The sequence below is a fragment of the Elephantulus edwardii genome, unplaced genomic scaffold (assembly GCF_000299155.1).
Source record: "Elephantulus edwardii isolate Elephantulus edwardi_28Jun2011 unplaced genomic scaffold, EleEdw1.0 scaffold00090, whole genome shotgun sequence".
Lineage (NCBI taxonomy): Eukaryota > Metazoa > Chordata > Mammalia > Macroscelidea > Macroscelididae > Elephantulus > Elephantulus edwardii.
Window position 1 is genome coordinate 7682669 of NW_006399840.1, and position 14566 is coordinate 7697234.

Consider the following 14566-nt stretch of genomic DNA (forward strand, 5'->3'; position numbering starts at 1 on the left):
TGGGATGAAAAATAAAGGCATAAGAGAGCCGAACATTCATTCCATACCTGTCCCTCCTCGATATGTGAGATGCTTTCACAACTTCAGAATAAAACCGTCTCACAACACACTAACCCTTAGCCTATACACATAAAAAATCTCCAACATGGTAAAAAGGAAAACCAAACTGGGGGAAAATATTTGGTAAAGATATATCTGGTAAGGAGCTCCTATCTAAACTTCATAGAATACTCTAGCACCTTAACAAGAGAAAGGTAAACAACCCAATTGCAAAATGGCCACAGGACATGAACAGACACTTTATCAAAGAAGACATTCAGATGGAGAACAAATACATAAAGAAATGCTATAAGTCCCTTGCTCTAAAAGAGGTGCAAATCAAAACAGCTATGAGATATCATCTCATCCCAATATCAAAAGTAAAGTTCAATACAGCAGCAAACAACAAAAGTTGATGAAGTTGTGGAGAGAGGGAACCCTTATTCACTGCTGATGGGAGTAAAATGGTGCAACCACTATGGAAGGAGATATGGTGCTTTCTCAAAAAAATTGGAAATAGAAATTCCATTTGACCCAGAAATTCCACTACTAGGAATATACTCTTAAAGAAATCAGAGCACACCTATGTTTAGTGTTGCATCATTTACATTAGTAAAGAGACGAAAGCAACACAAGTGCCCATCAAAAAATGAATGCAAGGGAAAAAAAAGGTTCGGGGCCTGAGAGGCTTTTTTTTTTGTACCTTTGGGTCTGTCTAGTCATGGCCCTAGTGTCACTCAGCCTTGTAACTGGAGGGTTGTGTATCATTTATATTGTTTTCATCTCTTTCAAGAATTAAGTAATGTTGTTTAGGGCAGTGGTTCTCAAGTGAGTTTACAATGAGGAGACCCAGGAATTATGATTTCTTTATAAAAATAAAGACTAATGCATTAAAAAAAAAGAATGCATAGGAAAACTCTGGTATATTCATACAATGGAATACTATGTAGCACTGAAAAACAAGGTACTGATAAAATATTACACAACTTGGGTGACCCCAGAGGACATAACACCAAATGAAATATCTTAGTCACAAAAAGAAAAATACTGAATAATACCACTGTTATAAAACAGAACTGACATGGGGATTAGGAGGAAAGTAAGAAAAGAGGGGATGAATATTGAATACTGCATTAGAACAGATGAAGGGAAGAACTGTAAAAGAAATATATGATTAGGTATTATTTTCATAACAACAGTCCAGAATGGGAAGTACAGAGCAAAGTGGACTGGGGAAAAGTTTGGGGGAGAGGGAGGAAATTATGCAACAGTGAATGACTTTTTTTTTAAAGTGAATGGGGGGGGGCTAGGGAGGAAAATGTGCAACAATGAATGAATGAAAATCCAACTTTTCTGTAAACTTTCGTTAAAATCACAATTAAAAAAATGAAACTAAGCAATGCAATACAGAAAACTGTGATGAAACTAGAGCAGTGTCACCCCTACACAAATTTACTGTTCTTACCTTGAAATGTTATGTGCATCCTTCACTCATTTAACATTTTAAAATTTGACATTTCTTATAAATTGTCGATCTGTTAAGCAAGACATTTTATGTGATGTTGTTGGATATCATTGAATTAGAACCAACCTGAAGCTGACCCCCCAGTAGGTTTTGAGAGACAATAAATAAACAGGAGGAGATTGCCCATCCTTCTCCTTTGGAGCAGCTGGTGGATCAAACTTCGTATCTTAATATTGGCAGTCCAATTCCTTACCACTTAACCAATCAGCTCTTATATTATAGAAATGCAATTTTATGTTCCCTTTTGCTAACTATAGGGAGCTCTAGTGATATAGTCCTTAGGGAGATGAACTGCTAACGTAATAGCTATGCCTTTCTTATGGTTTAAATCCACCCCTGACTTCAATGGAAAAGAATGGAAAATCTTGTGATTTCCAGGCACAGAAACCCAATCTGAATTAGCTATGAGTTGGTACAGACTGAACAGCAATGTATGGAGTTGGTTTTGAGTTTGCTGAATACATTTCAGAGGTGTATACATACATTTATGTTGAAAAATACATAGTAATAAAGTATATTTTAAGGATGGCAAAAAAAGAAGGAAAGATAAGAATAAACTAAAAATCAAGTGGTGGGAAAAGTATACCAAGCAGGTAACAACCCCGCAACAAAAGCAGGAATAACGATGTTAATCTCAGCTAAAATAGACTTCAAGGCAAAAACCAGCACAAGTGAAAAAGGAGGGAAACTATATAATGCTTAGGATGTAATCTTAGTTAATGTCTTTTTAAAAAATTTTGCTAATTTTCATATAATACATTTATAGTATGTTTCTTTCATATATATTATTTGGTTGCTTGATGTGGTTTTTTTACTAGTTTATTTACAAAATTCTAATACAAATTCAAACAAATTCTTTCAATTTCCCTCACTCCTACCTACCCATATAATCGTACAGTCCAATAATTAATCATCTCTTCTCCCTGTACATCCACATCCCTCTGCTTCCAGCCTCTCCCACCCCTCCTGGATCCTTATACTCATTCTACAATAATAGTCTTATACAATATTTATCCTTGTGGGACTGAGTTAATTCACTCAGCATAATGCTCTCCAGTCCCTCTCAAGTTAGGTAATAATTTACAAAGTTATTACTCCTGCATGCTGCATATCATTCCATTGTGTGAATGCATCATAATTTCTCAATCCATTCATTTATGGGTGGACATTTGGGCTGTTTCCAGGTTCTTGCGATGGTGAATAATGCTGCTATGAACACCGGTGTACAAATCTCAGTTTGTACCTCAGTTCTCTAATTCTCAGGGTATATTCCAAGTAGTGGAACAGCTGGGTCATATGGAATTTCTATGTTCAACTTTTTGACGAAGTGTCAAATTGCCTTCCATAATGGTTATACCATTTTACAATCCCACCAACAATGTATAAGAGTTCTTTTCTCACCACATCCTCTCCAACATCTATTTCTTGTTGCCCTTTTAAACTTTGCCACTGTTACTGGAGTGAAATGGTACCACATTGCGGTTTTGATTTGCATCTCTCTTATTGCCAGTGATTTGGAGCATTTCTTTATGTGTCTGTTTGTCATTCTAATATCTTGCTCTGTGAAAATTCTTTCCATGTCTTTGGCCCATTTTGTAATTAGGTTATCAGTCTTTTTCTTCTGGAGGCCGAGAAGTATTCTGTAAACTTTTGGTATAAGACTCTGGTCTGAGATGACATTACCAATGTTTGTTCCCAGTCATCGAGCTTCAAAGTGCTAGTCCAAGGTATAAAGAGACTGCCAAATAAAACCAGAAATGCACAATCTAAAGAGGATAAAACTGATGCATGAGACCTTCTAAAGATTAAATCTTTGTGCACATGAAAAAACTTTTTCCAACAGGGTGAAAAGAAAACCTATAGACTGAGAATCTTAGTTAATTCTGACACTCCAAAAGCAAGAGCTACAAAATGCATAAAACAAATGTGAATAGACTTAAAGACATAAATAGACGATAGTACAATAGTACCATTGTTATTGTTGTGTACTTGAATCAGAATGAACCTATAGCTGACCTTCTAGCAGGTTTTCAGAGGCAGTAAATTGCATAGAAGATTGTCCAACCTCCCTCAGGGTAGCTGGTGGATTCAAACTACATGCTTTTGGGATTACAGTGCACTCTCTTACCATGAGGCCACCAGAGCTCCCTACTAAGAGACTTCCATATATCACTCTCAATGAAAGACTGGATGACTGACTAGAAAGTAATTCAACAGAAGTAGTTGAACTGAATCATACAATTAACCAACTTGAACTCATAGACATATACAGAGTACTGCAGCCAATAAAATCTCAATAGACATTTTTTGTCCAGTGAACATGGACCATTCTCCAAAATAGATAATATTTTAGGTCACAAAGCAAGCCTCACCTTAAACAAAGCATCTTCTCAAATCGTAATGCTATAAAATTAGAAATCAACAAAAGCATAAAGGAGACTAAATCAGGCACTTGGATGCTAAATAACAATCTACTGAATCAGTGTTAGGCAATACAAGAAACTAAAAAAAAAAAATTTAAAAGTTTCTAGAAACAAATGAGACTAAAAACATAACACCCACCCCTCTGGATACAGCAAAAACAGTACTCAGAGGTCAGTTAATAGAAGTAAACAAACGTAACAGTAAGAAAAAAATGAATAAAAAGCTAAAATAAACTCCTTAACACAGCTCTCTATAAAATAGAAAAGAAACAGCAAGCAAACTCCACAATCTCTAGAAGAAAAGAAATAATAAAGGGAAGAATTAGATGGATTAGAATATGGAAAAACAATTGAAACTATAAATAAAACCAGGAGTTGGTTCTTCGAAAAGAATAGAAAATTCAACAAACCATTGTAAGCTTTAAAAAGAGGTAGTGGTGGAGAAGTGATACAAATAACTTAAATAAGAAATGAAAAGGGAGATATAACCTCAGAAATATTGAAATAAAAAGGATAATGTCAGAATATAATGAAAAGCTATACTCCAACAAATTGAAAATCTAGAAAATATTTATAAATTCCAAGAAACTTGCACTCACACCAGACTCAAAATGACACAGACTGAAATAGAACACTTGAACAGACCTGTCACACAAAAAGAAATCAAGCAGGTAACAAGAAAATTCAAAATAGCAAAGACCTAGGCCAGATAGCTTTACAGGTGAATTCTATCAAACATCTAGAAGAACGAACACCTATCATACTTAAATTATTTTAAAATAGAAAAACAAGGAACAGTTATAGACCCATTCTATGAAGCAAGCATAACTCACATACCAAGGTCAGGTGAGGACACCACACACACACACACACACACACACACACACACACACACACACAAATTATAGACCAATATCACTCATGAGCATAGATGCAAAAGTCCTTACCAAATTCCTAGCCAATAGAATCTAACAGCATATCAAAAGAAAAATTTGCCAAGATCATGTCCAATTCATACCAGCATGCAAGGATGGGTCAACACAGGAAAAACTATGTAGAAACATTGACCATTGGAATAGGGTTGAGAAACTAGAAATCAACTCATCCACGTATGACCAACCTATCTTTGTCAAAGAGACAAAACCCAGTAAGTAGGGAAACTACAACCTCTTTAAAAAATGATGCTGGAAAAATTAGATATACATCAGCAGAAAATGAAAACTATACTATGGATCATTTCCTATCCGATGGCCCACAATAACAATCTATGGCATGAACAGACTTTCAACTACAAACACAAGACAAGTAGGAGAGCATAAAATATGTGTAGATATTAAGAAAACTTCTCCAATCAGGTGAAAAAGAAGATATTTGTTAATGACATATCCAATAGGAGACTCATATCCAATATCAGTAAAATACTTCAGCACCTCAACAAGATGAAGGCAAAACCCCAATTACAAAATAGGCAGAAGATATAAAGTGACACTTCACTAAAGAGGATATTCAGGTGGCCAACAACCACATTAAGAAACACTCAAGATTGCTAGCTGCTGTTGTTATGTACTGTGAAATCAAAACTGACTGAAAGCTGACCCTCTATAGGTTTCTCTGAGGCACTAAATCACATGGGAGAAGACTTCTCATCCCTTCCTGGGGAGCAGATGGTCGATCTGAGCTGTGTGCCTTTGGGATTGTAGCTCAACTTCTTTCCACTAGGCCACCAGACAGCTATTGTTGTTGTTACATACTATCAAGTTGACCATGACTCATAGAAACTCAATGAACAATGGCTATGAAACTTGCCATGTCCTGAATCAACCTCCTCATCTCTGACATGCCTGACCCCATTGCCAGCGTCATTGTATCAATCTATCTCATCCAGGGTCTTCTTCTTCTTCACTGACCCTCTCTCTACATATCCAAGCATAATGTCCTTCGAGGGCTGGTCGTTCCTGGTGATATGTCTAAAGTATGTGAGACAGAGCTTCAAAATCCTTGCTTTCAATGAACAAATAAGTTTCTGCCGCTTAAGGACAGGTGTATTTGTTCTCTTGGCAATCCATAGTATGTTCAACACTTTTCCCCAATACCACAACTCAAAGGCATTGACTTTTCTGTTATCTATTTACTGTACAGCTCTCAGAGGCATAGCAGTCAGTTGAGAAAACCAGTCCTAGATCATGTATACTTTAGTAGCTAGACTGACGTGGGTGCTTTTTAGCTTTCAAGAGAGAATCTTTTCCCTGTGCAACCAGCCATTTTTCCCCATGCAACTTGTCCTTTGACTTCCTGACTGCTGGTGACAATTGTGCTGAGTGTGGAACTAAACAAGATGAAATCATTAACAACCTCAGTTCTTTCTCCTTCTGTCATGATACTGCCTATTGCCTCAGTGGTGAAGATCTTCAGTTTTTATGTTGAGATGCAATTCGTATTGAAGGCTAGAATCTTTGATCTTCTGCAGCAAATGCTTGAAGTCTTCCTCATTTTCAGCAAGCAAAAGTTGTGTCATCGGCATAGCACAAATTGTTGAGGAGTCTTCCTCCATTTGTAATGCCCCCTTCTTTGTCATATGGCCTAGCTTCTCTAATAACCTGTTCTGCATATAACGTGAAAAAGTACAGAGAAAGGATACATCCCTGGCAAACTCCTTTCTTGCTATTGAAGCATGCAGTGTTTCTTCTCTCTGCTCAGACAACAGCCTCCAGGTCTAGGCATAGGTTTTCTATGAGCACAATCAGGTGTTATGGGATTCCCATTCTTCTCAATGTTAGTCATAATTTGTTGTGATCCACACAAATACCTTTGTATATTTGGTAATACATAAATAAATATTCTTCTTATACTCTCTTTTAGCTATGATCCATCTGGCATCAGAAAAAAAAGTTCTTATTTTCGTGGCCTCTTCTAAATCCAGCTTGTATTTTTGGTAGTTCTTTGTCAAAGTATTGTTAAAGTCATTTTTGGAAAATTTTCAGCAGGATTTTACTTGCATGGGATATTAGTGATATTGTTTGATAGTTTCTATATTCTGTAGGGTCACCTTCTTTTTTTTGAGAATGGAAATAAATATAGATTTCTTACAGTCAGTTATCCAGATAGTTGTCTTTCAGATTTCTTGGCATAATCTGGTAAGCACATCCAGAGTTGTATCTGTTTGTTGAAATATCTCAATTAATATTCCATCAATTCTTGGAGTAAAATCTTTACAGGGCAGCTTGAACTTCCTTCTTTTTAATAATTGGTTATTGATTATGTGCTACTTCCTGAAAAAAGTTCTGTTTCAGTCAATTCTTTTTGGTACAATGACTTTTATAATTCCTTCCATCTTCTTTTTTTAAAATTTTTTAAAAGAAATAATTCATTTTATGTTAGTTTGCTTACAAAGTTCATATGCATTGTTTTTCATACTACCCTTCATTCACATTGCATTTCATACAATTATTGCCATTCATTATCATGGTTTTACATTAGTTTATCTAAGTGAAGCAAGTGAAAAAATAAAAATTTAGACCATACTTTACAGCATCTGTTTAATTTAAATTTTATAAACTTACTAGCTTCTTATCAATATTAAATAAACTGGTCAGAAAATAACTGTTAATCTAATAAAAGCAAATAAGACAGCCACAAAACAGGATAATTTCAAGGTATGTGTCATTAGATCTATGAGACAGGAATGAATAGATATAATCTCACAGAAAAGATCACAACAGAGAGAAGGCATAACCCAGAATTCTCCTGAGAATCCTTCTGAACCCTTAAAATATGTATGCAGGGCCCAAGGTGGTAGCTGAGCCATATAGTCACTCTGCATCTATAACATGTTTTATTTTTTTCCGTTTTTAAAAATTTTATTTTATTAATTTTAATGAACATTTACAGAGACTGGATTTCCATTCATTCATTGTTACACTCTTCTCCCTGCCCAGCCCTTCCCACCCCCAGTTCGCTCCTCTCTTTGAAAAGTAAAAGAAAAATTCCTTCTTTGGTATACAATCCCCCTGCACCCCTCCCACCACCCCGAGTACAATCTACTATGCAACCTTATTTCCGGACTCTTCTGATAACCATAATACCCTATAATATATCACTTTTAAATTATTCTCTCCTTCATCTGTTTCAATGCAGTATACATAATGTATCCAGTTTTTCTCAGTCTTACCCCAACCCTGATGTCAGTCCCATTCTACAACAGTTGCACCATGCAGTATTTGTCCTTTTGTGACTGAGATATTTCACTCAGCATAATGTCCTCCAGGGCCACCCATTTTGAATAATATTGCGTGAGTTTCTTATTTTTCAATGCAGTGTAGTATTCCATTGTGTGAATATACCACAGCTTCTCTATCCATTTTTTGATGGGCCCTGGGTTGTTTCCATCTCTTTGCTATTCTGAACAAAGCAGCAATAAACTTGGGTGTGCATATATCTGATTGGATGGCGGATATGGTCTCTTTAGGGTATATTCCCAGTATTGGAGTTGCTGGGTCAAATGGTGTCTCTATTTGTAACTTTTTGAGAAAGTGCCATACCACTTTCCACAGTAGTTTCACCATAACATTTTAAAATTATGTAATAGCTGGAAGTCATGGCTTTTCAATTCCTCTTAAACTTAGTTCTTTTTATTTAAATATTCTAAAATTGATATAATCAGCATTATTAGTAAGATATCAGAAGACATCAATAAAAGATAAATAATAAGCTTAATTAGGAAAGAGTTCAGTGGCATAGTGAGTTGAATTGAGCTACTAAGCAAAATGCAAGAGGATCTAAAGAAAAAAAGATTAGGTACTCTACGGCTATTCCAATTTACCACCTCAGAAACCTGGTAGAGATCACTAAGAGTTGGATTCAACAGCAGTGGGTTAAAGGTGAGATGATGCTGAGAGTTGGAGGTTTACAAACATTTACCAATATACAATGTGGTTGGGTTTTTTGGTTTTTATGTCCACTGAAAGTCACTTACTTACCTGCTGCTAAAGTCTGCCCAGCTCCCGGAGCACTGGTCACACAACCAACAGAATTGCAGAGAGAAATGGTAAAGTTGTATATTCTATAAGGTTTCAGTTCTTTTGCAATGTAAGACAGTTCTTGGGATTTAGCAGTGTATAATACCTTCAAGACAAAAAAGAGAAAAAAAAAACTCAGATAATATCCAATCAGTAAAAAAAAAAAAAAATCCCTCATGTTTTGGCAGTCAAAGTTCCACGAATTCTGACTGGAAATTACTGCCAACTACTATCAGTAAAAAGGAATTTTTCTTTTTCTTTCTTTTTTTTTTTGAGACTCAACAAGCCAGAATTTAATTGATAAATGTACAATCACACTGTTTTATGAGGTAATAATCCAGTTCCTGAGTGGATAAACGAGGAAACCAAGTTATTGCCTCATAAAGCAGCATGGTGGTAGGATTATTGTTACCAATGGCAGAGAAAAAGGATGGTGGCATTGTCATTGATATCATGAAAAGTCTAAACAAAACTATGCATGTTGGCCAAAAAGAAGCCAGAACAGTAATTCCCACATGCTATTTGATGGAGCTAGTACAGAAAGATATCATCATGTTAAATAGATCCTGCCATTTACTTAAAAGGTGGGGGAAAGCCACAGAATAAAAGCCCTGAGAATGGGATGATAGGAAACATTGCTGAGTAGCCGTATGAGGTCAGCTCTCAATTATCTTCATTATAAAATAAGCTCATACAAATTAGGTCAGTTGCCTTTTTAGAAATACTGTTTTTACTATATTTTCAAGTGAGATAGAAGATAAAATTCATGCAAAAGAAAAATACAGGAGCACCAGAGTCTATAAAGAAGTTTGAATCAAGCAACCAACACAGAGAGTTGGCTCCAATAATGTAACCTGAATTGATCAGAAGCAGCCATGTAAATTTGCTTAGGCTGCAGATGCAAAAGTCACTGTGAAGTCTCAGACTCGCCAAAAAAAGGCATAAAAATAAAGAGAATGTGAAAAAGCTTGTAGACGAAAACTGTATTTCTTCCAAATACTTATGAATATTTATGACAAATTATTTTCTAGTAATATACACACAGAGATAACTTCTAAAGATTAGTAATATTTAGGACACTGATCTAAATATCTTTAGGGGTGTGATAAAATTCATTTAGAATGTTTGTATGGAGACTGACTTTAAAATGTCATAACCTAAATGAGTAGTTCTAAAAAGCAATGCATTGAGTACAGAATATATTCTTTATTTGATATTATTTTGCAAAATAATGGTGGTTGCAAAGATTTTGGAAGTCTAGAAATAAATTAAGATTTTGATATCATTCATTTTACTTACCTTTAGGCAAAAAACAAATGCATAATTACTAGTTCTGTATTTCTGTAATTCTAATATAGTATTGAACTATTTAGAATATAAATTTTTTTATTTTGTGCAAAATGTTTTAATTTTTCTAAGAACAATAAAACCATAAAACGAATCAAAATTCTTGAGTAGTAGTATGAAATGTATTGATGTAGAACAAGTCTAATGATGCTTATATAAATTTTATAAAATATTTAGAATATAATATAGAATTAAAATATTTGTACTGTTAGCCTAAAGGCCTTACATTCCTAGCAGTTCAAGTTCATCAGCCCCTCCGGAGATAGATGGGTAATCTCCTCCCATGAAATTTACAGCCTCTGAAAACCCACTGGAGGGTCATCTATAAATCAATTCAGATTTGATGGCAATGAGTTTAATGAGTTCTTTATCTAAGGAAGTTGAACTAGTTTTTAAACTAGTAGCAAGAACACATGTACGGTCAAGTCAGAACTGACCCATAGCTGACCCTCCAGTGAGCCCACGCAGTAAAATATAATTGCGAAAAGAGGTCTGTTTCTTGATTTGATGGGTATTTACAGCTCTATATATGGTTAGAGAACTCTGGTGACATAATGGGCAAGAAGTTGTGCAACCAGCACAAATGCTGGTGGTTCCAATTCACCATGGGAGAAATATAGGCAATCTCTACATTTGTGATTTATAGCTTTTGAACACCCTCTAAAAGGTCAGTTGTGAGTTGGTTCCATTGATAACAATGAGTTTTGTTGGGTATACTGTTGTTTTATCATAAAATTATGAAAAGTTATAAGTAGCCCTAGAATTTCTTGCATATATAATTTTCATTTAGATAAACCTTGTCTGTCTGTATCATTTATCTCGATCATCTATCTATCTATCTATCTATCTAGTAAATTTGCATGTTTTAAAGGATTTATTTAAAATTTTCCATGGATAAATCATTACAAGGGTTAGGAAAACTCCAAAGATGATTGAACTACTATACTACTATATTGAAAATATTATTATTGCTATATTTATTTTTCTCTGTCAAATTTTTTACCAAAAATTCCACAATATTTATTTTTTTGCAGCAAGTATTATTCTGAAATGTTGTCTGATTATTAACAAAGATTATAAGATGAAGAAATTAAGGATTTAAACCAACTGATTGGAAGAGATCTATTTGTTCCCATTCCAAAAAATAGTAATCCAACAGAGTGGGGAAATTATCCAACTATATTATTAATATCATAGGCAATAAAAGCGACAGAAATTCAAATTAGATTTAGAAGATGCCATGGCACAATTTTATTGTTGATATCAGAAGTGTCTTGGCTGAAAACAGGAAATATTTGAAGAATGTTTTCTTGTGTAATATGGACTATGCAAAGGCATTTGATTGTGTAGATGAGAATAAACTATGAATAAAATTAAGAAGAACAGGAATTCCAGAAAAGTTAGTTATTCTATGGGAAAGCTATGTATGAACAAGTGAACATTAAATGTTTCAAACAATAAAGGCATGTGTCAGAGCTTTATACTTTCTCCATAACATTTCAATGTATACCCTGAGAAAATCATTAGAGAAATAGGACTATATGAAGAAGAAAGAGAAAGTGACATTAGGATTGCAAAATGACTTGTCAACAACTTTGACAATTATACAGATAGTATAACTTTTCTTGCAGAGAGTGAAGATTTGAAGCATTTGTGTAGCAGAAGATCAATGATTATAGCCTTCAATATTGACTATATCTCAACATCAAGAAAACAAAATTCCTCCTCAATTTGAGGTTATTTTAATAATGGAATTATTTTAAATAATATAAATTTACTTTCTTGAGTTAGAATAATCTCCTAGCAGACCCTCCAGTGGGTTTTTAGAGGCTGTAAATCACACAGAAGAGATTACCCATCTTTCTGCTGTAGAGCTTCTAATGGATCTAAACTGTTAGAGAGGTTTAGATTTTGGGTACAACTCTCTGTGGACTGATCATCAAAGCTTCCTTTGGGTTATTTGTCCTTTTTTATTTTGATTGTTTACTCAAAGGAATTGGTGTCTCCTAGTGTCTTTTTTGCTCATTCTCCAACTTTCAGATGCCTAAGAAACAAATGAAGATATCATGGCTTGGATCAGTCACACCTTTATTTTTAAACTAAAATTATTGCTCGTTATCAGCTTTTCCAAAGTGCTTGGAAACAAAAATTTCCCATTGCAACAATCTTTTTATCTTTTTCTCTCACCTTTGCTTTGAATTATTTAATTATATATTAGGTAGATATATACTTGCAGGTAAGTGGGTGAGTGTGAGTGTTAACAAATGAGTAAGACAAAGTATAGTGACACATTTATACCTTTCTATTTCACCATAGGATAACAAAAAACTACTTTCCTGTTCCATTAAATTTTAAGTGTCTTATGTTCTCATCCATTCCAATAATAATGACAAGGAAATGATAAAAAATGCTTATCAAGCTTACTTTAACTCCAAAACAATTTTATAGGTAAGTAGAAATGGTTTTCCCATTTTATAGATACAGAGAAACTGATGTAGAGGGAAAATGTAAAAATGAAATAAAAATTGAATTAAGTTGATTTTATGGATGCTAAACCTTAGATTTTTATTTTGTTTATAGGTTGTATATATGTGTGTATTTGTTTTAGGTGAGAATAACTATTTTAATGTAAGCATTAGTTGAGTTGCAATTGTTTGGCAAAGATAGAATAGCGTTTAAAATATAAGAATAGCAAAAACAATAGTTGTGGTTGTTATATGCTGTTGAGTCATTTGGGACTCATAGCAAACCTATGTTCAAGAGCCCTAAACCCTGCTCTGTCCTGTGCCAACCTCACTGTCTGACACACCTACTCCCATTACCCCAATCACTGAATTGATGCATCCCATCGAAGGTCTTCCCCTCTTGTACCTATATACAGAATAATCTGGACAATTAAAGAAGAAATGTAGTAATTACACTTGTAAATGTACTTTAAGTCTGATAATGTATTGAATTAGCAGACTTTATTGCTTCAGTTATACTAGCTACATTTATTAGAGGAGAGATGGGCAACTTAGCCAGAATTTGTCTAAACTAGTGAAAAAGCCTAAGGCGGTAAAAAGGATAACTAATTTACAGACTCTTCTCTTCTTCTAGTATAAAAAAGTTATATTGTAATATATATATATATATATTATATATGTTATATATTATATATCATATATCTATATATATAGATATCTATATATATCTATATCTATCTATCGATCTATCTATATATGTATATAATGTTGTTGTGTTGTGCTGCCGAGTCACTCGCAATTCATAGCAACCCTATGTACAAAAGCCCTAAATTCTGCTCTGTCCTGTGTCAATCTCACCATCTCTGACACACTCATCCCAATTACCCCAGTCACTGAATCAATCCACCTCATAGAGGGCCTTCCTCTCCTGTGTTGTCCCTCCGCCCTCCCAAGCATGATGTCCCTCTCCAAGGACTGGTCCCTCCTTACAACATGTCCAAATTATGTCAGATGAAGCCTCAGAATCCTTACCTCCAAGGAGTAGCCCGGTTTAACCCTCTCCAGGCTGAATCTATTTGTTTTCTTAGCAGTCCATAGTACATTCAATACTCTTCTTCAGCACCACAGCTCAAAGGCATCAATTCCCCTCTATCCTCCCTAGTTATTGTCCAGCTCTCTGATGTATAACAAGTGATTGCAAAAGCATGGCCTGTATCAGATGCATACACACACACACACACACACACACACACTAACCTACACACACCCCATGTTTAAAACGGTAGAGTGTCAGGAAAGGAGATGAAGACCCTTAACAAGACAGATTCACTGAATGACATCAACAATATTCTCAGAGTAGGGCAGGTTTGATATCCCTTGTTCATAGGGTTACTATAAGTTGTGGTCGATTTATTGGTGCCTAGTAACAACACCACTTCCTGAAAAGGCTTAGATACTATGGCAAACCCACTAGCAAGGGTATTCCAGGGTACACATTATGGTCATCCCTATTTCTCTCTAAAAGAAGTGGTTTTTGAAGAAATGACTGATTTTAGGTTAAGCAGGATTTATATAAAATGGATTTGGCATCTTATCATTATAAGGTTGCCAGGAAGTTGCCTTCAGTATGGACTGAGGCTCAATGTCAGGAAGACACAAATTCTCACCACTGGACCAATCGGTAGCATCAGGATGGATGGCGAAGAGATTGAGATTGTTCACAGCTTCAGTTTGCTCGGCTCCACGGTCAAC

At 35.0% G+C, this 14566-nt stretch overlaps 1 protein-coding gene across 1 annotated transcript in view; it reads right to left on the reverse strand.

The window, feature by feature from the left end:
• Positions 1-14566, reverse strand: part of USH2A (Usher syndrome 2A (autosomal recessive, mild)) — a 1454174-nt gene that overhangs the window by 1043659 nt on the left and 395949 nt on the right. The window contains exon 19 of the mRNA XM_006890571.1: positions 8964-9108. Within this exon, the coding sequence (XP_006890633.1) occupies positions 8964-9108 (145 nt within the window). The remainder of the gene's footprint in view (positions 1-8963; positions 9109-14566) is intronic.